This window comes from Osmia bicornis, chromosome 16 (assembly GCF_907164935.1).
Source record: "Osmia bicornis bicornis chromosome 16, iOsmBic2.1, whole genome shotgun sequence".
Taxonomy (NCBI): Eukaryota; Metazoa; Arthropoda; class Insecta; order Hymenoptera; family Megachilidae; genus Osmia; species Osmia bicornis.
Genome location: NC_060231.1, coordinates 634,835 through 655,179, shown reverse-complemented (window position 1 = coordinate 655,179; position 20,345 = coordinate 634,835). Strand labels below are relative to the sequence as shown.

Sequence of the window (20,345 nt, the reverse complement as noted above, 5' to 3'; positions counted from 1 at the left end):
TACTGAACAATTATCGTCTATTTCTCGATTTTTGATATTTTTGATTTTCTGATATTTCTTTTTCGATATTGATTTTGATTTGATTTGAATACTTTGTGTTACAATTTCTGTGTTTTGTGTCTATATATATATATATATTTTTTTGTGTGTATTGCAAATCAAATCCGTCACATTTTTTCCGCGTATTAATCCCGCGTAATTTCGTTGAAAATGCCTGATCCAATCGACGCCGGTGAAGGTCCAAGCGGTGTGAGAACGCGTACGCCTGAAAATGCCGGTGAAACACGCGATACTTGGCGCGATACACGAAATGTCGGTTTCGCTTCGCACACGTATAGAGATGATGACCACGAATATGGCGACCTTTCCACAACGGTTATGGAAAGTTTTGCCGTGCAACAAGCCGCCCACCACGTTCCGATTTTTGATGGACGGAATATCCGTCTTCGGGACTTTATAAGCGAAATACAATATCATTACGATAGTTTACCAGCTACGGGAAGAAGGACCTTCCTTCGACTCGTAATTTCGCGTTTAAGGGGGGAGGCACGAGACAGCGTTAGCGGTATGCTTTTCATCACTATCGGAGAATTAATTCAACATTTGAAATATCGATTTACTCCGGAGAGATCGTATAACGATTATAATCGCCAATTATTGGATATGCGTATGCGCCGCGACGAATCCGTATTCACGTTTCACGACCGTATTCGTGCACTGCTATCTGGGATGGAAGATGTACTCAAAAGGGATTACGGAGCCCGTGCGTCAGATTTTATGGAGCCTGTAAAATCGGCTGCGATAGACGCGTTCGTTTTCGGTCTGCCTGACAAGCTTGCAAGGGCGGTCGACTCGCGCGATCCCAAAACACTGAAGGACGCGGTAGACATTGCCGTTCGACTTGAGAATCGGGAGAAGTACTATCGTCCTGGATCTCGCGATCTTTATCGTCCATCTTACGAATCGCGACGAGATGCATACCATGGCTATCGCTCGAGTCATCAAAGTCCGGAACGCGAGCGTTCATATCCTCCGCGATTTGGCAGCTTTTCGCCAACGAGACGTGAACATACGCCGGAACGTACGGATCCTGAGTCACCAACTGGAGACGCGAATAGGACACGCGATTTTAGAACTTCGAGTCCGGTTAGAGCCTTTCGGGCGGATTCGCCTGTCGGAACATCGCAGCATCGCCGTAAGGAATGCACATGTGGGAAAAAATCTCCCACAAGGCGCGAATCTCCTGAACCGCGTCGCAGTTTTGAATTTCGTAGACCGCGTACACCACCGTTGGAGGAACCTGTACCAGGGCCCTCACGGGAACGGTTGAGGTCACCGTCACCTGACCGTCGCGCAAATTTAAACGCCAGTGCGACTCGCCGGACGGACGCGACGACGAGTCAGACTCAACCCGAGCGTCAGAAGAAGGTACAGTTCCAGAAGAAATAGTCCTCGCAATAGAGACCAAGCGGGCTACGCCAATCGTGAAAATTCCATCCGAAGATTTAGAACCGGGAACCGGGTTATTTCTTGTTGATACCGGCGCAGAAATCAATTTGATTAAAGTCGATCTTTTACAACCCAAGTTACCAATCGCAACTTACGAGGCGACGATAATCTCTGGCATTACGCCACAGAAAGACCGAACAATCGGCACAACTACCCTGCACATTCAAGGGAAACCTGTTCGTTTTCACGTCGTTAGGTCGGATTTTCCATTAATTACCGACGGAATTTTAGGACAAGAATATTTTCGACAGGTAAAGGCCGAGATATCGTTCGCGCATAATACACTTGTGACGTGCACCGAACCGATTCGACCATTTCGTTTTGTCGACGAACGTTCGTTGAATTGTGTAGAACGTCGAGATTTAAAGCCGCGCACTTATGTCATTAAAGCGCGCAGTAGACAGTCGATCGGTATCGATGTAATTAATAACGATCTGCGAGAGGGCTATCTTCCCCTATTGGAAACGGTGGACGGCTTGTATGTAGGCAGAGCCGCAGTCGCTGTAAATGACCAGGGGGTATGCCACGTCCTCGCGATCAACACCTTGCAACGCGATTTGGAATTGGAAATTCCACCCCAGGAAATAATCCCGTTTGATTATCATCGTTTTCCGGAAGAGTCGGACGACCCGGATACCGATTTAGAAAATCCGGTAATAGTCGATCGAGTTACCGAGGTTTTAAAGAAATTGCGATTAGATCATTTGAATCTCGAAGAACGTAGCCACGTGGAAGATCTAGTGGAAGAGTTTCCGGAAAGATTCCACCTTCCGACGGATAAATTACAGGCTACAACCTTTATTAAGCACAACATTCCAACTGTAGATGAGGTACCAATTAATACTCGTCAATACAGGTTTCCTCCCGTCCACAAGGACGAGATCGAAAGACAAATTCTAACGAAGTTAGCCAGTGGGATAATTGTTCCGTCGAATTCACCCTACAATTCTCCCCTGTGGATTGTCCCGAAGAAACCCGATTCCAAGGGCAATCCCAGGTGGAGAATGGTGATAGATTTTCGGAAATTAAACGAGAAGACCGTAGGCGACGCGTATCCACTACCTAATATGACTGAAATTCTCGATTTAATTGGAAATGCGCAATATTTTTCGATTTTCGACCTCGCTAGCGGGTTTCAACAAATAGAGACGGATCCGAAGGACCGTCACAAAACCGCGTTCAGTACACCCACGGGACATTATGAATATGTTAGAATGCCGGAAGGATTAAAGAATGCCCCAGCAACCTTCCAACGGTTGATGAATCAATTACTCCGCGGTTTGCAAGGTATAGAATTGTTCGTCTATTTAGATGACATAGTCATTTTCGCTAAAACGTTGGAGGAACACGGAAAGAAGGTCCGACGCCTGTTTACGCGCCTGGCCGACGCCGGTTTAACCCTCCAACCGGATAAGTGCGAGTTCTTACGAACTGAGGTCGCGTATCTCGGACACGTGATCGGTAGAAACGGTGTCCGACCGGATCCAAAAAAGATATCCGCTGTAAAGAACTTTCCGCGACCCAGAACCGCCAAAAATATTCGTCAATTTCTAGGCTTAGCGGGATACTACCGCAGGTTCATTAAAGACTTCGCTGCAAAATCCAAACCGCTTTCCGACTTATTAAAGAAAAACGTACCCTTCGTATGGGGAAAAGAACAACGAGTAGCTTTCATCGCGTTGAAAAAAGCACTCTGTAGTGCACCGATATTGCAATACCCCGATTTCCAGAAGCCGTTTACGCTTACTACCGACGCGTCAGACTTCGCGATCGGGGCTGTTCTTAGCCAAGAGGTCGACGGACACGATCTACCCGTCGCATTTCTTTCGCGTACGCTCACAAAACCAGAGCGAAACTACTCTACCACCGAGAAGGAGTGCCTAGCAATTTTATACGCCGTGTTGAATTTTCGACCATATCTGTACGGTCGTAAATTCAAGTTGGTCAGCGATCATGAGCCCTTAAGATGGATCAATTCGATCAAAGATCCAGGGCAACGCTTAGTCCGATGGCGTTTGAAATTACGCGATTATGAATACGAATTTGTGCAAAAAAATTTGTGTCAATACCAACGCAGATGCGCTTTCGCGAAATCCGGTCAATGAAGCGGAGCTGAATGAATCAGACGCTTTCACTTAACTAGCTCTGAAACCGAGAACGAGAAAGAAGAATCGTCCTCCGTAATTAAAATGATCAATCGATTCTTAGTAACTTCCGCGCAAGTTAAATCTAGAAAAGCGCAACGAAGGTCAACACAAGCGAACTTGTTGCCGATATCGGGGTCTCCGCGGTCGTCTGACTCTGAAACACCGGCAGTCGTCGTTCGTAGGGGGCGAGGTAGGCCTCCCGGTACAAAGAATCGGCCGAAAGAAACACCTGTAATAGACACGGACGGAATAGCTACGCGTACACGTTTGAGATCCGCGACGCAACCCGTTCCATCTACTGTTTCTAATCTATCTCCACCAACTATCATAGTAACTTCTAATTCTCCTACAGATACTGACTTTACAACTGATAACCCAACAGACACTGATACTGATTCCGAAGCAGGAACGCCGATTTATGTGCGTAGACGTAGCGTGTTGCCGAGCCTGGGGCTCAGTTCGCGTCAGCGAATTCCGGGAGTATCCCAGACCCCAGAGCCCGACAGCGCTACCACCGATTCGGATCAGGAATGTTTCAGAACTCCACTTTCTAACGTATCGAAAACGTATTTCGAACTACCATCAGACATTGACGTTACGACGAAAGATACAGTCGAAGCTGACGTAGATAATTCACATCGTCCTGACGGGTTATCGCGCTCTATAGAAAATTTCTCCGATACAGTAATCCATAGGTCCTTACAACAATCACAGTTACCAGCTACTTTACCGTCTACTCCACCAATAGCTTTATCCACTCCCAGTAGAAAACATATTTCTGAAAAGGTTCCAGAAGAGCAACGAAACGACATAATTGTACCTGCAGATGTACCACCGACTGAGGAATCAGCTAACGATTCGATAATAGACCTAGATTCATCGTATTTTGACGCGCCAGAACATAGAGCAACTGCACCCGCGAAAACCGTGCATTTCGCGTGTGAAAATCTAACTTACCATCGTGACAACTATGTACATTTCGTGAGTAAAGATCTATCGCTTACGCCAATTAGTAAACTGCTCATTGACATAGGAGCAATTAAATTCGAAAATTTTAAAGATGCGGATTTAAAAGTCGGGACAGTTTTTGTTACCAAACGCGGTAGTAACCACGTGTTTTCTATCGTAGTCAAGGATAATATCAACGACGATTTATCATTAGCCAAATTAGAATCAAGCTTGGATAAACTAAAGCATAAGATGTCTGAATTAAATGTTCAATCTTTCAGAATATCTAGATTCGACGATTTGACTGAGGGTTTGCCACAGGATGCATTATCAAACATTCTGCGAAAAGTTTTCGGTCAAACGAATATTAAAATAACTTTATGCTATGGTAGAGTCCAATTACCGCCTACGCAAATTCGTCCGGATATCATCTCGGAACTACATAGTAGTTTAGTGGGTGGACACAAAGGGGTAACAAAAACTTACCAACGAATTCGCGAGAGGTTTTATTGGCCAAACATGCGAAAACAAATCGAAGAATACATACAAAATTGCGAGAGTTGCCAAACGCGTAAAATATCGAGGAAACGTACTCGCGAACCAATGATAATTACAGATACAGCGGTTGAACCGTTCGCGAAAGTATCGTTGGACACGGTGGGTCCATTCCCCAGGACACCTGACGGGAACAAACATATCTTGACGATCCAAGATAATTTAACGAAATTCTGCATTGCTGTTCCGGTACCTAATATTAAAGCCGAAACAATAGCCCACGCACTGGTCACAAACCTTATCCTGCAATTCGGTGCTCCCAAGGTCATACTATCTGATCGAGGCACGAGTTTCCTAAATCGAGTTATTTCCGCTGTAGCTAAGATATTCGGTATACATCACCTTACCACATCGGGTTACAGACCTCAAACAAATGGCTCATTAGAAAGGAGTCATGCCGTTCTGGTGGATTACATCACGCACTACTTAGGAGACTTCGATGACTGGGACAGATTAGTACCGTTTGCAATTTTTGCTTATAATACCTCTGTACACGAGGGAACTAAATTTACACCGTTCGAACTAGTGTATGGAAAACGCGCACGGGCACCTACCGCGTTTCCCGCGAGCGACGACCTGCCCACCTATGAGGGATATATTCGCGATTTGAGCGATCGTCTGCACGAAATGCAGGACATCGCTGGACAGAATTTAATAAAGGCTAAACATTAAGGGTCGTGTCGGGGACGTGGCATATGTCCTGGTCGAACCGCGCAAGGGCAAGTTCGGCAAGAGATATCATGGGCCATATGAAATAGTCGAAATAACACCCCACAAAAATGTCGTGTTGAAGGATGGGATGGGTTACGTCTTTAGTAAACATGTTGATAAATTGAAGTTCTGAAGACCAAAGGCGGTTGATCACTGCACAGTTGGCCGTTTATCCGTTTTAGAATCGAATTGATCGATGAAGGGGCAACATAGCTCAATGGAGGGCCGGCTGGCGCAGTGCTTTCGCATTTTGAATTATCACTCTTTTCAGGAGCTGACCGAGCGTAACACCGTATTCAAATCAGAATCTAGCGTGCGAATATTCGATTTTTACACTGTATTTGAATAATCTAGGAATCTAACATCATGGCGTCCACATTGAAGGCCGTATACCGGAACACGGCGGAGGAAAATCGGGGACGACGGATTTTTGTGAGGCGGATACCGCCTTTCACGCAGACCAAGGCCCTGATGAAGCTCTTCCAAGCCTACAACCCGAACCAGGCTGTGGTTGTGCGAAAGCCAGCGGGAACCTTCGCGTTCGTAACCTTCCCGACGGCGGAGTTGGCATCTAGAGCGGTCCAATGGGTCGAGAACACCAAGCCAGTGCTACATAGGCGTAGCATCCGAGCAGCCGTGGCGGACGCGTGGAACGAGGCGGCCCTGCTGAGACCGCGTGGCCGGCCTAACCCGTTCCCAGGATGGGAACCGCGGCGATCACCACCGCTACCGGAGGAAGTCGTGGCGCGAATCGCCAGCTTCCTCAGTTTCGCCGACCGCGGGAGAATGGAGACAGTGTGCAGAGCCTGGCGAGTGGGAGCGTTGGCGTCGTACACGTCGGAGCGTGTACTCTCTACTTCCGACCAACGCTGGCCACAAGGGTGGTGTCACCCGCGCATAAACACAGAGAACTTTAACTGGGCCATCCGCCGTATGGGCCCCTACATAAATACTCTGCGCCTCGACGATCAATGGGTCGCCGGGAGACTGCGGCCGCAGGTGCTGGCGATAGCGGCGCGTAATTGTCCCCAGTTGGCCGCGATAGATCTAACTGGCGCAACAATTCGACCGTCAGGAATCCGCGACTTGATACATACCGCGGGAACATTGTTATCTCTATATATAGGGAGAACAGAAGGTAACGTGGAACCGGAGTTGTCGGCCTTGTTCGCGGCGGCGCCGGGTCTCGCGGGTTTTAGAGCCACGAACTCTGAATTCGCGGGGGCGGCGTTGCCGCGGATAACCCCGACGCTCCGGGAATTAAGATTCAGGGATTGCGCGTCGCTGTTGTCAGCGCCGGTGGCCGCGTGTCTGGCGGCCCAGCGTTCGCTCTCGTCGGTTGAGCTCGCGCAGTGTCGCGCCCTGACCACTGCGGAACCGTTGTCTGCCCTCATCGCTAACGAGGCAATCCACACGACCGTCCACGAAATGACCATCGTGGACATCGATTTCGCTCCTGCCATCGAGGAGAACGACGAGGAAATGCCGGACGCACCTAGGATACAAGATCCGGTATTCATGGAATTACAAGTGGGTCCAGCGGAGGTGGCGCACACCCTACCTGAGGTCTTTCGAAACCTCACCTTACTCCACACACTGTTTTGCGGATGGGTGGACGTAACGTTCATCCGGCATGTCGGACAGTACGTGCGTGGGCTGCAGGATCTGGACATCTCAGGGTGCTCGAACGTCAGGGGCCAATTTGCATTGGAGGCTTTGGGGGAGCTGGGAAGTTTACGAAGGATGGTATTTAATAACCTACACCCGTCAGTGTCCGCTCAACCTTTGGGCACCATCGCCACTCTAGTAGAAGTCCGTGCAAGGGACAGCCAGGGCGTTACAGATGAAGACACCACGGCCATTATCCGCGGATGCCCACTTCTTACGATACTGGATGTGGAAGGCTGTCTGGGAGTCACAAGTCAGACAGTCGTTGAAGGAACTGAGATAGTGCGAAGGCAGGGCAGGGCAGCGGCACTGGGTTTGTCGGTCGGCGGGACGAGCGCAGATCGTCGAGTGCGCATTCGACCTAGTTTGATACTCCGGGTACATTACGATCGCCTGTACCAGCCGATACTTCGCGATTTCTAATTTTTCATCACCGAGGACGGCGATAGTTTTAAGGGGGGAGGATTTGTTACGCCCCGGCGGAAATTTTGAAATTTATCCGCCTTGCGTCCCTTATCAAGCCCTTTGGGGTTCCGAGGGTTTCTCATGTAAGGGTCGTGAGGTGGGTGTTTCACTTTTCCGCCAATCTTTTCATTCCTCCTCTACCTTGTACATCCTTGACAAGCCTTTCGAGGTTCCGAGGATTTCTCATGCAGGGGTGTGCAAGGAAGAGTTTGAGTTTAATTGTTTTCTATTTTTGACTTCTTCTATTGCTTTCTCTTCTTTATTCTATTCTACCCTGGAATCGTGTATCTTGTCAAGCCCTTGGGTTCCGAGAATTTCTCATGCGAGGTACACGAGGAAAGGTTATTTCTGTTTCCTTCTTTACAATAGTTTACGTGACCCTCCTTGAAATTATCGTCGCCAACTATGGATATATAAGACAGTTTACAATCGGGTAACGCACAAAAACTCGCGTTAGCTCGTAAGAGAGAGAGAGAGCCGTTAGCACAACACCAGCGCTACGCAGTTATCCAGTGCTTCGCATTCCGGGAATTTCCCTTGGTAACTGCGTAGAAACGGGAAAACCGTAATAACTTCCTTGTCGAGGAAACTCTTTCCCTCTCATTTGCACAAAGCGTCAGCCGGTCCGATCAGGATCATTATTACCTGACCGAATGATAGTGTGAAAAGAATGCATGGATGAATATGAATTTAAACGACGAAACTAAAATAAATGAGAACCTTCACAAAGCCTAACGTCGCGAACGTTCGACCACCGTTCGAAAATCAAGGGTCGTTCGAAGCAATAAACATCATTGTATTCGAAATTCTAAGAACTACCTAGTGTAACGACCCAGAGTGAGTACGTCACTGCACCGACTTGTAGGGAGAGCGGTTCCCTTAGAAGGCGACTCGTAATCAGTGTTAAAGGGATTATAGGTTCGTGTGGTTTGCGGTTAAGGAGTGAAATCCAAACCCTAATGTGCTAGAAACTAATGGAAAATTGTTTATTCAAAAATAGAAAGGTAAGTGAATATTGAAATATAATACAAAATCGCTAGTATCACAATAAGTGCGGCTAGAAATAGGAATACAGTAAGAAATTATAATTAGTTCGCCCTAGATTGGGAATACAATTAGAAATATGTAATTAGTAATTAATATATGTAAGTAGAAATTAATAATTGTAAAAATTGATAGCGCTAACGCAAATGCGGCGTGGTCTTCTTATACAGTCAACACTCTGTTTGTTTTCAACAATAATTATGGAAACTAAACTCCAGAGGTTTGTGCTAGACCATTGGAATCAAGTTAACCCTTCCTACAGGTCGCAATCGGTTTCTGGTTATACCAGAGCCGTGTTAGACGCAGGCCGTTCAAGGAGCTCCGCTCCTCGCTAGCTCTTTACACTTGAGTGTTGGCTTAGCGTAACACCTGTGTAACACGTTGCGCACCGCGAATAGGAGGTCCACTGATCCGTAGTCCTGCACGCCACCAGTGGAATAGTAGGAATTAGCTGTAGCTCGCGCTCTATCGCTGCCTAGACAGTTCAGCGCAAGCTCTTCTCTACTGATCAGAGTGTTGTCTGTTTCAGACCGAGGTCTGAGAAGATCTGCACTGAAACTGTGCGGAACGCCTCTATTTATACTCAGATTTTGCTGAGTCGGCACCTTTTTTCCGCATAGAGTTCTTGGGGTAGCTGGGTTTTTCCCGTCACGTGGTGGTCCAGCATCACCACTCTAGAATACTACCCCACCGTATGGTTACTGGGGTTGCGCTCGCGCGTGCGCGGTCGGACGTCGATAATTTATCGGTAAACTGTTTTACCGTCCGACTTATCGACTAAACTTTTATCGATGTATTTAACAGACTCGGTTATCGACGAAAAATGAAAACGTTTATTACAAAAATATTATACACTAAATATTAACAATAAAAATTAAATAAAATACTTTGTATGAAATATAAAAATTAGTTACAATAAAGAAATTAAATAAAAAAAGATATTGTGTTTGGTTATTGGGTCGTTACACTAGCGACAACGACGAATTTTGAACAAAGGAATGTTCTGGTAGAAATGTTTAAATTCATTGCTAACGAAATGTCGATTCCACCGAAATAATTATGCGAAAGATTGTAAATGAATGCATAATCGGCATTGCGATCATCGTAAATGCATCGTCCGCTTTTACGCTGATAAGATCTTATTATAAATCAGGAAAGATAAATAATTCTGATCCTGCTAAGGGAAAATAAATGGATAACGGATTCAATTGTTAAATTACATATCTCGATTTCAAGATCATTCGTGTTTTGGTCAAAGTAATAGTATCATTTAACAGTTCAACATTTGGATATTCAAATTAAAGCAATAGCTGTAAATTAGCAATAATACATTTGAAGGAAATACTGCGTAGTTTCTAGAAAACCGTTGAAACTATCATGGCGACGTGTTAGAAAGAAAAAGGAACACCAAAGAAAGGGGATGAAGAATCTTCGTCTAGCTCGCGCGTCTTAACCAATCACCGGGCACGCGACACTTCCGAGCACGTGCCACGATTCGTCAATCCGTCCCCTCCAAGGACGATGATCGCGCGACGGGCCCTTCGCCCGTCGATCTCGCGCAAATTTCGACACTCTTGATCGATCAATCGTCGAGGTACGTGATCTTGAGCCCGTGTGTCCGAGAGACAAAGTTGTTCGGAAATCGCGACAGTTTTCCTCTGCGGTAAAGTCCTCCGCGTAGAGAGGCAGAGTGCCGTGCGAGTTGAAATCGTCGGATTCTTAACAAGGACTCATTGACGCGCACGTAAAATTTTCCTTCTACCTAAATTTTCTATCTTTTCTTTCCCATTTTAAATCGTTTGCTCGCGTATAATTCGTATTAGCTTCATTTCGGGTAATAAAATATTTACATAATCTTTCCGTTCGTATTCGTTTGTCTCTCGTCGACGTACTCGTTCGCTTAATTAATTATCGCCGCGACAAGTGCAGTGTTCACGATCCTTACCGTTCTTTGGTGTTCCAGAATATCCAGCGAGCATAAAGATCTCTACAAGCAATTTGTTATCTTGTATTATATCAAACAGCGTTTCGGTAAGTCGATCCGTTTACCATTTTTGAACACGACGAACTATTTATTGGCAAAACGGGCGATCTGTCCAGCCCTTCTTGGGTTCCGAGAATTCCTCCGGTCAGATCGTTCCAACATTTGAGGTATTTGATAAATACGTACAACTAAAACTTGCGTTACGATTCCGTTTTCATAATTCATTTTATATTCTATAAAAGGGGGCACCTTAGTCCTGCCCTTTCGAGGGTGCCGAGAATATCTCTGGCTAGGGTGTATCCTCACGACGCACAGTGGGGTATTTCACCGATTTAGCTGGCCAAAAGTCAATTTTTCAAGTTTGTCGTAGGTAAAAATGAGTTGGTACATGGGAAAGGCAAATAATTGGGGGGCAATAAACTGCAAATTTTTTCCCCGTTTTACACTTCCATGTAGTGATATGGTCATTTTCATTCGTACTTTCTGTCACGGTGCTTGTGCCTTTCTCGGTGTCTTCCGCGTGAAGCTACTTTGCACTGCCATAATTTTTGTTTACGGTGAATATTAAAAAAAAACAGTTATGGATAGTGTCGAAGCAGGTAAGTGTGTGTGTTTATAAAAGATTTAATCGTAAATCAATTAATTCTAATACGTAAAAGTGATTTATAGAAAGTAATTTTTTTCATTCATTTGAAATGTCATTTCCTTGCTGCTGGATGGAATTTGTTATAGTTCAGGGTCCGTCCCGATAATAATTTTTTATTGATTATGTAGAGGAAGGTTTCTACTTATGATAGTACAATAATTAGCCGCGGAATCCCGCGAATTTCCATTTTATAAATAAAATAAGATTCTGTAACTGGAAATGACATTTCTTTAGTAATTATATTATATTTAAGTTAACAATGTAGATAACCAACTTTATATTTAGTATATGTGTCATTGTAGGTAAAAAGGCAGGTAAAAGGCGATATGCTAAAGGACGAAAAGCGGATACCACACCGTAAAGCGGCCCAAGTACACGGGCATGGGTTTTCCTCACCCAAAAGAGGTATCATCATAAAACGGGTATACACAACGGTATACATATACAGAAAATATGTATAACGGAAACAATTTGCAATGCAAGGCTGTGACATACTAAACCAGACAAAACCAAAGAATAAAATTATTTTTAATAATTTTTGATAGTTAATACTTATTTTTTAAGGTCTGAAATTTCTCCTACTATGTTCAAATATCATAAATAAATAAGTACGCACGTTTCTGAATCCATTAAACCAGAAAAATAGTTTTGGCCAGCTAAATCAGTCAAATACCCCACTGTGCGACGGTAATACGCCAAATTCAAATTAAAATAAGGGAAGACGGGATCGCAAGTGTAATCTCAGAGCGTGCATTTCGTTATGTTTTTGTTACTTTTATAAGTCATCTTTACCCTTGTTAAATGATATTTATAAACTGGTATTATTCGGTAACGAGTTACAAAATTTAACATCTTCAATTTTTGACTTTTTAAAATCCGTTAATTCTTGATTATTAATTCTGTTAAATTCACATTCTTGATTCTAATTCGTAATTAAATCAGTTCTACCAGTTAACCAGTTTCAAATTTATTTCAAACACACCAAACACGTTTCTTTTAATAATACACGCCTACCATTACATACAGATTCAAGGAGGGTCCCGTACGGGACTTAAAGCGCTGAACGAACCCAAACGAAAGATCAAAAAAGGTTCAAATTCTAAATTCTAACATCTTAATAATTATCTTTCGTCTTTTAATTTGTCGAGAGCGCTAACTCGCTCGAGACTGGTGGCAGCGATACCAACCAACGCGCTCAGAATAGGGTAAAAAGTATAGGAAATTGCCTTTCAATTTTCTAGTTGAAACAGCAGTCTTTCTTTCCTAGTCTTTTAATTATCCTTTTTACGTTGCGCCGTCGCACACGCAACGTAACAGCGTAATCACTATATTTTATTTATATTTATTATTTTATTTAGACTAATATACTCCCCGTTTCGAGTAGACGATTTTCACTCTGAGTGATTGTGGATACTTCAAAAGCTGTAATTATTTCAGATATTTTAACGTAAAAGAATCTTCATTTCATATAAAATAGTGTCATATTGAAGTCCAGGATGTTGAGGTGTATGAACACTTTTTTCGGGCATTGTATAGTTCCTTCATACATATACATAAATTTTGGAAAAAAATATTATCAATATTTTCTTTTTTTACATTTGAAATGATTTCTGATCATCTTGCTGAAATAGAAAATATGTACATCGATTAAGTTGGAGACTCTTCAAGAGCCCATAAATAACCTCCCTCTACGCACCCAACTTTCGTGACAGCCACCACTTTCCTAAACTTTCTAGCCAATCAAAATCGCATTTTCCATACCCCTGTACCCAAAGGAACCAATACCGTGTTTCCTCAAGTCGACGTTTTACCAAAATTTTAGTTTCTAGTTATAAGACATTCAACTATCAGATCAACCGTGTCTACGAAGCGATCTATAGAAAGTAAGGATTAAACTTGTATTAAGTTTAACAAATGTGTCAGTTTAACAAAGTGAAAAAAACTGTGAATCTAGGATTCTAATAATCCTTTATTAATATATAACTTTCTTAACAGAAATTAACCATGGGAATGTACAACACAAAAGTTGAGGAAGCAAGTGCGGAGCCGGCGATTGCGGAGCCGCCGATTGAGGGGCCAGCGATTGAGGGGCCGGCGATTGAGGGGCCGGCGATTGAGGAACCGACGAATCTTGAGCCAGCGATTGCGGGGCCGGCGAATCCCGTATAAAGGTACATTATTATTACATATACAAAGTGTCATGTACAATTACATGACATCCTCCATACAACTGAGTAATGAGTGTATGTGCTATGTACTTTTCTCGACATTCTCGATATACTTTTGTACATTTCGTTTGTGTGTGTGAGTGTGTGTGTAAATTATGTGTTATGAATGTTTTTCATAATAAACCTTTCTGTGCCTTGTGTATATGTATTTTATTAATCTTGTAATTTTATATGAATTTTAGAAAATAAGAGAAGCAGCTCGGCGCCAGGCGAATAAAAAATTTCGGAAAATGAAAACCGCATTACGACGACAACAGAGGAAAGATGCACCTCCGCCGGCCCCCGTCTACGCATCTCCGCCGGCACCCATCTACGCACCTACGCCGGCACCCGTCTACGCACCTACGCCGGCCCCCGTTTACGCACATACGCCGGCCACAATGTACGCATCTACGGCGCACCCAATTTATAGGATGACGCGGCACCGAATGTATTTCAATAATTAATATTCAAAAAAAATGTTTTTAAAATACACTTTTTTTCTTTTAAATACCTGTCCCACATTACATTTTAAAAATACAATTATTATTTATCATTACTGCATGCATAAATTGCATTTTCTGTTCACTCCGTACGAACGTCTTACTTCTTTGAAATTAAAATCATTTTTTCAACAGAAAAACCATGTCCGCATCTAGAAATTGAGTGGAGCTCGATAAAGTAAAAGATCTCGCGGCATTGCTTTGACATGTATTTGTCTCACGATCAGTTTATTTCGTTGCGCGTATTCTCTTTCTTTGTCTAGTGAGATATGACAACGCTGTGCTGAAGGCTGTAAGCAAAGGGATACAATCCTGGGTATCGAAGCAATCTTCCGTTACCATCAACGCGTGTTACACTTCTCTAGTGCGAAGTGTTTCACATTTTTATATTAGGATAGAGCAGATGGCGCTCGTTCTCGAGGCACAAATTCACGAGCCTTTGAGAACAAAGGCATGTCCAGTCTTCTACTATCTATAGTCACTGCGGCAACTATGCCTTACTTGCGGCTATATTCACGTAGCCGTTTGTGATGTCAAATTAGAATTTACATTTATCGACTGATTTCTGTTTTTATCGACCCTGATGATAACGTGGTCAAATATACCATCAATGCCTCTGACGGAAAATCAGTGAACTATTCTTACGTCTATTTGACGACTGATGCGTGCAAATCGTAAATTTCGTTTTACGTCTTCCAGAAGTGATAAATTGTGAAAAATCGAATTTCAGTGACATTGTGCTAGTTCAAGGAAGGGTGGTCTGGTGTGTTATGGGTGGAAAAACCATTAAATCGTCCAATATTTGCTAAAATGCAGCCGTACGCAGCATTCGGCAGCCATGTTGTTTACTTACAACAGCGTCGGTCTCAATCTTACAGTGTCGAAAATACCATTTTTCTCAACGTATGGTGTTTATTAGCGTTGAAATGGACCAGACCACCCTGTGGTGAAGTCTACCCGTGGGTGCTGTACCCGCGAAAATTTCATTTGTGCAATTATCGAGACGAAAAACGAAATCTACGAAATCGAGTGTCTCTCTCACGCATGGCGTATACGTGCATGCTGTCCGTTGATTGTGTGAGCGCACGCATACAGGTCATGGCAGAAGGAGTCTGTGCCCTTAAACGTTTGTTGACAACAGACCAGAAAGCAAAGGCTAAAAAACATCTGAAGATAATCGCTGCACAAATGCTTTCGTTAAAACAGGTATCTATTATATGTATCATAGCTGTTATTTAATTCTTGAAGTAGGTAATATAATTTTTTTATTAATTTATTCAATCCTCAGAGTGATGTTACGTCCGGATTATTTTTAATAATCCGACCGTGGCTAGGATCTGTTTTCCCTTTTTCTTTACTTTATTTTCGATAGTTTATCAGCTAGGGTGCCTAATTTGTGTACCTCGTTAGTGCGACGCACTTGGAAGTATCCCAGGCGAGGAACACAAAGAAGGCTATATTTAGCTCTTTCAAATAATACAAATTAATCTTCCTTGGGACGATTGCCGTTGGAACCACGCGTTAGAAATGTACAGAAATTTGAAACCGTTAAGGTCAAGTAGAGGTATCATAACATTCTTCGCCGCGCGGTTAAGCAGTGCGACACACTTGGAGGTATCCCAGCTTAACTGCGCAGAATAAAGAGAATGCGATTTTTGCTTTACTTTACAAGCGGATGCCTCTCATACCTGTAAATCATGAGTCAGCCGGTCCTTCCACGGGAGAATGAGTGCAATAAAGAATGAAAGTGATTTGTTTGAAATATTATAAAATGATCTGAATGGGAATGAAAGGCGAGGTTTGCGTGACAACCACTGAGAGTTTGAAAACGTCGACGAACGTCTAGGAACGTTCGAGACAACGGTCGACGGGGATCGTAAACGCGTATTGTCACAAATAGGCAACAAAAACTGCCAAGCAATGTTCTGGAACAAATTCCAAAAATATGTTAACGGATATATGTATATTATTCGATATGCGTGAACTTGCGAAAACGCGAACAGAATGTTCCCGAAACTAATTGAAATTAAAACGTCAATCTCTTTGTCACGGAAGCTGGAAAATGCATGTAATAAAACAAACATCGATTATAAAATACCTCGAATGAATCAAAGCCCTAATACTATTATTTACGCGAATATTATAACAATTAACATAAATAAAACGTTAATCGACACCAGAGTTCGTTCCTAAAAACTTCGTTAATTAATTAAGAACCGAATAAGATCAAATAAAAGTATTTCGAAGATTCTAGAAGGCATAGAAATTGCGACGCACGAAATTCACGAAGCGCTGTAGGGGTAAAAGAGAAAGACGGTCAACCATTAGACAGAGTCAGAAGAAGGTCAAGGAGGGATGAGAACTCGGGAAACGCGCCTAGAGAAAACCAATACGCGCGGGCCTTCCCCTACGACACGTACCCCGATTTGCCAAATGATGTCCCCACTTTGGGCCCATGATCGCGGGTCGAACCCTGAGATACGATCGCTTGACTGAGGCAAATCACTCTTCGTCGAAAAATCGCAAGGTACGTGACGGGGAGCCCGTGTCCGCGTAGAGACAGAGTTGTCTATGATATCGCGAGATCGGATTGCCCGGCAAAGTTCCTCTGTGTAACGAGGCAGAGTGTCGGGAGTGTGTCAATTCGCGTTTATCGTGTCAAAGACTCAAACGAATACGTAAAATCTTTCACACTTTTCAATTTCTATCCTTTTTCTCTTTCATTTTAAATCGTTCGCTAATAATTATATTCTTTTTTTTCGCGTCGCGTTGTATTGCGTATATTATTAATCGTATTTCGTATCCGTAACGCCGTGAATATCTAAGGCTCAAACGCGAACGCGTAGTGCGTCTGCAAATAGTTCTCATCCTCTCTTCGATTTTCCAGATTTCAGACCATCGCCACAGCGTCCAGTATATTGAACATATCGCAAATATTTTTCCTTTTGTATTACATCGAATTGGTGAGTTGCACATTTTATATCTTCGTTAACACAACGAATCTGGTGTCGAGTGAGGGCAAAACGGTAATCTGAGAGACTGCTAGTCGTGGAAGTATCTAACTAGATCGACCCGTTCTAATTGTAAAAATCGAGGTAATCAACAATATAATTTTCCGTCTATACGCGCACGAAGACGGCCCATGAGACCGTTAGTTCCTGGAAGTATCCAACTGGGTCCGTCTTCTTTTGGATCGTAAAATATAATAAAACAAAGATATATTAAGACACCGAAGTTCGAATCACGATCTTTAAAGTCAGCGTAGCTTTTTCCTGTCAGTTTTCTGTTAAAAGTTCGTTCATTTACTTACATTAATTTAACATCCGTTCTAACATATTATTTTCTAACATTTCTCTCATATATTTTACACAGCTCGTATACTTTGTGAACTAAACTATTTTGTTGTACTTATTTTTCTCAAAAATTATACACATCTTACCCATATTCAACTTTTAATCATTTGCATTCAAACACCCTTAACATCCTTAATAACACGCCTACCTTCTTGCACGAATTCACACGAGGGGCCTGTAAAGGACCAGAGCATTGACGAACTCAATAATTATATTCAGAATCTTACTTCAAATTAAACGATTCTTTTTAAATTGTGCTGATCGTTATCGACCTAACATCGTCGAGCGCGATTGGGACTGGTGGCAGCGAAAAATACCGTTCTCATCCGCGTATCAATCATCAATTAATTTCCTTTTTCTTATTATTTTTATTTTTGTACGTCGCGCGCCGTATCTCGCTCGCGACGTAACAATACTAACTCTCAAAAAAATAGACGGTCAGTGCTTTTCGGAACTTTACCCACAAATTCCGATTATTTTTCTTTAATTAATAATATTTTCTTTTTCTTCTTTTTTTCATAAACAGATGGATGAGGAACAAGCAAATAACCGTAAGTATAATTTCAACTTTAATTGAAAATGAATATACTGCATGATTCAAAAATATGGATATAAGGTATATATTTCCCCTTTTTCTTTCAGAACAAAGCATGATCAACATGATGTTGCAGTTGCGGCAACAAATCTTTGAGCAGCAACAACAACACCAGCGCCAGCAAGAATTGATGCACCAAGAGGTGCATACGCTGCAACAGCAGGTAAAGCAACAACAGTCGCAGCTGCAGCAACAACAGCCACAGCAGCAGCAGCCAGAAAATGACGAGGACGACGTACAGCCGTTGCGTCGCCGTAAGTATCACATATCCCATCAAACAAATAACACTGTCGAACAGTTAATTTGTGTTCCGATTCCCAATAGACGATTCTTATAGCGTTTTGTATACTGATCACGAATCTGCAAACCGTTTGACTCCAGTACGTACAGTTATTGAGAAATTTGATTTTGAATAAAAAAATATATTTTTCAGATTTAAACAAATTTTCTGACGTAATTGTAAAAGATATTGAAAATCTATTTACACTGAAAGATTTTGTAGACTTTCGTGAGTACAACGATACCTATCTTCAATACATTCTAAACGTTTATGTATCTTTAAACGATCATTGAACGCGGAGGGACCCCGATTTGCCAGCAATTTTTAGGATATTTTTCAATTTATCTGACAATCTCTGATTTCGAAAGACAGAGTCGGAAGCAAGTCAAGAAGGGATGAGAACTCGGGAAACGCACTTAGACAAAACCAATACGCGCGGGCCTTCTCTCACTGCGTACTAATTGTTCACCGAAATCGTCGCTTGAATCATTTCAAAATTGCATAATTTACTTTTCTTGTTAATATATATATATTTCTCATTTTTCTGTATTTTCAACAGCTCGTACTCTCTGTTAACCAAACCATTTGATTGTTACGCTTTTCTTTTGAAATTATACTTTTTGTTACACCTAATTAGTTTCAAATTCATTCTTGGTTCAAACACACTTCCTTCGTATACATTCACGCTTACCATCTTCGCACGAATTCTCACGAGGGGCCCGTATGGGACCAGAGCATTGACGGACTCAATAAATAAATTCAGAATCTTACTATAAATTTATCGATTCTTTTAAATTGTTCCAATCGTTACCGACCTAACATCGTCGAGCACGATTGGGACTGGTGGCAGCGATAATACCGTTCTCAACCGCGTATTAATCACTCAGAAAGTAAAAGGGATAATATAACTAAATACCAATTTCTTTTCGTTTTATATTTTGTACGTAACAGACGCTTGAAGTTGGAAAGTTTGAACTTTTTGATTGACGCTGGCGCGAGGCGTCAAATGAAAAGCGGCGGCCGAAGCCGAACGGAGATAAAAACACAAGACGATCAGAAACGTGATAAAACGCGAAGCGATCTAATCCGACACACGCCACATGTTTGTACGTATTTACAAGTCGTCATAAAGTGCAGTGTTTGCTCAATCGTTTGGGAATGATATTTTGAACTCTAAAGTGGATTTTGGTTTTTATTCATATTAAACTAAAAATTTATTTAATAGAAATATAATCAAACTTCAAGAACAATGAGTAAGAAAAGATCAATTGAAGAGGAACATCGTAATTTTCAAGAAAAATGGAAACTTCAATATTTTTGTGTTCAAAACAAGAATAAAGTATTATGCCTGATATGTAAAAACTCTATTTCAGTTGCTAAGGAATATAATCTTAAAAGGCACTATGACACAAATCATAAAACAGACTATGATCAATACGTTGGAAAACTTCGTGAAGACAAATTGTCGGAATTGAAATCAATTCTTCAAAAACAACAAAGTGTATTCACTAAATATGTTGGAGATAATACAGCTGCTGTAAAAGTTAGTTATATATTATCACATTTAATCGCAAGCAGATCGAAACCATTTACTGAAGGAGAATTTATTAGCGAATGCCTAATTAAAGCAGCGGCAGTATTATGTCCAGCACAAGTAAAAAAATTTTTAACTGTAAGTTTAAGTCGAAATACTGTAGCTAGCAGAGTTGATGAAATAGTTGAGAATTTGA

General features: G+C 42.3%; 2 protein-coding genes across 7 annotated transcripts in view; both read left to right on the top strand.

Moving 5' to 3' along the window:
- LOC114882537 overlaps nucleotides 1-20,345 on the top strand; it is a 440,519-nt gene that overhangs the window by 385,639 nt on the left and 34,535 nt on the right. The window lies entirely within an intron of this gene.
- LOC114882347 (GATA zinc finger domain-containing protein 10-like) lies at nucleotides 15,438-20,117 on the top strand. Of its 3 annotated transcripts, XR_006830216.1 has the most exons (5): nucleotides 15,438-15,593; nucleotides 18,267-18,291; nucleotides 18,383-18,589; nucleotides 19,567-19,721; nucleotides 19,841-20,117. XR_006830216.1 is itself a non-coding variant. In XM_046289249.1 (4 exons), exons 1-4 carry the CDS (start codon nucleotides 15,447-15,449, stop codon nucleotides 19,572-19,574), a joined length of 387 nt encoding a protein of 128 aa, XP_046145205.1. In that variant the 5' UTR covers nucleotides 15,438-15,446; the 3' UTR covers nucleotides 19,575-20,117. The 3 variants fall into 3 exon arrangements, 2 of the variants coding, with proteins under 2 accessions (XP_046145205.1, XP_046145204.1); XM_046289249.1 differs by having other exon boundaries at nucleotides 19,567-20,117; XM_046289248.1 differs by lacking the exons at nucleotides 19,567-19,721; nucleotides 19,841-20,117 and adding an exon at nucleotides 18,769-19,363.

Bases quoted from the DNA above. Each gene is read 5' to 3' on its own strand.
- LOC114882347 (XM_046289248.1), top strand. From the start codon at position 15,447: ATGCTGTCCGTTGATTGTGTGAGCGCACGCATACAGGTCATGGCAGAA. The intron at 15,594-18,266 runs GTATCTATTATA...TTTCATAAACAG, and splicing joins AAATGCTTTCGTTAAAACAG to ATGGATGAGGAACAAGCAAA. The intron at 18,590-18,768 runs GTAAGTATCACA...TATATTTTTCAG, and splicing joins CGTACAGCCGTTGCGTCGCC to ATTTAAACAAATTTTCTGAC.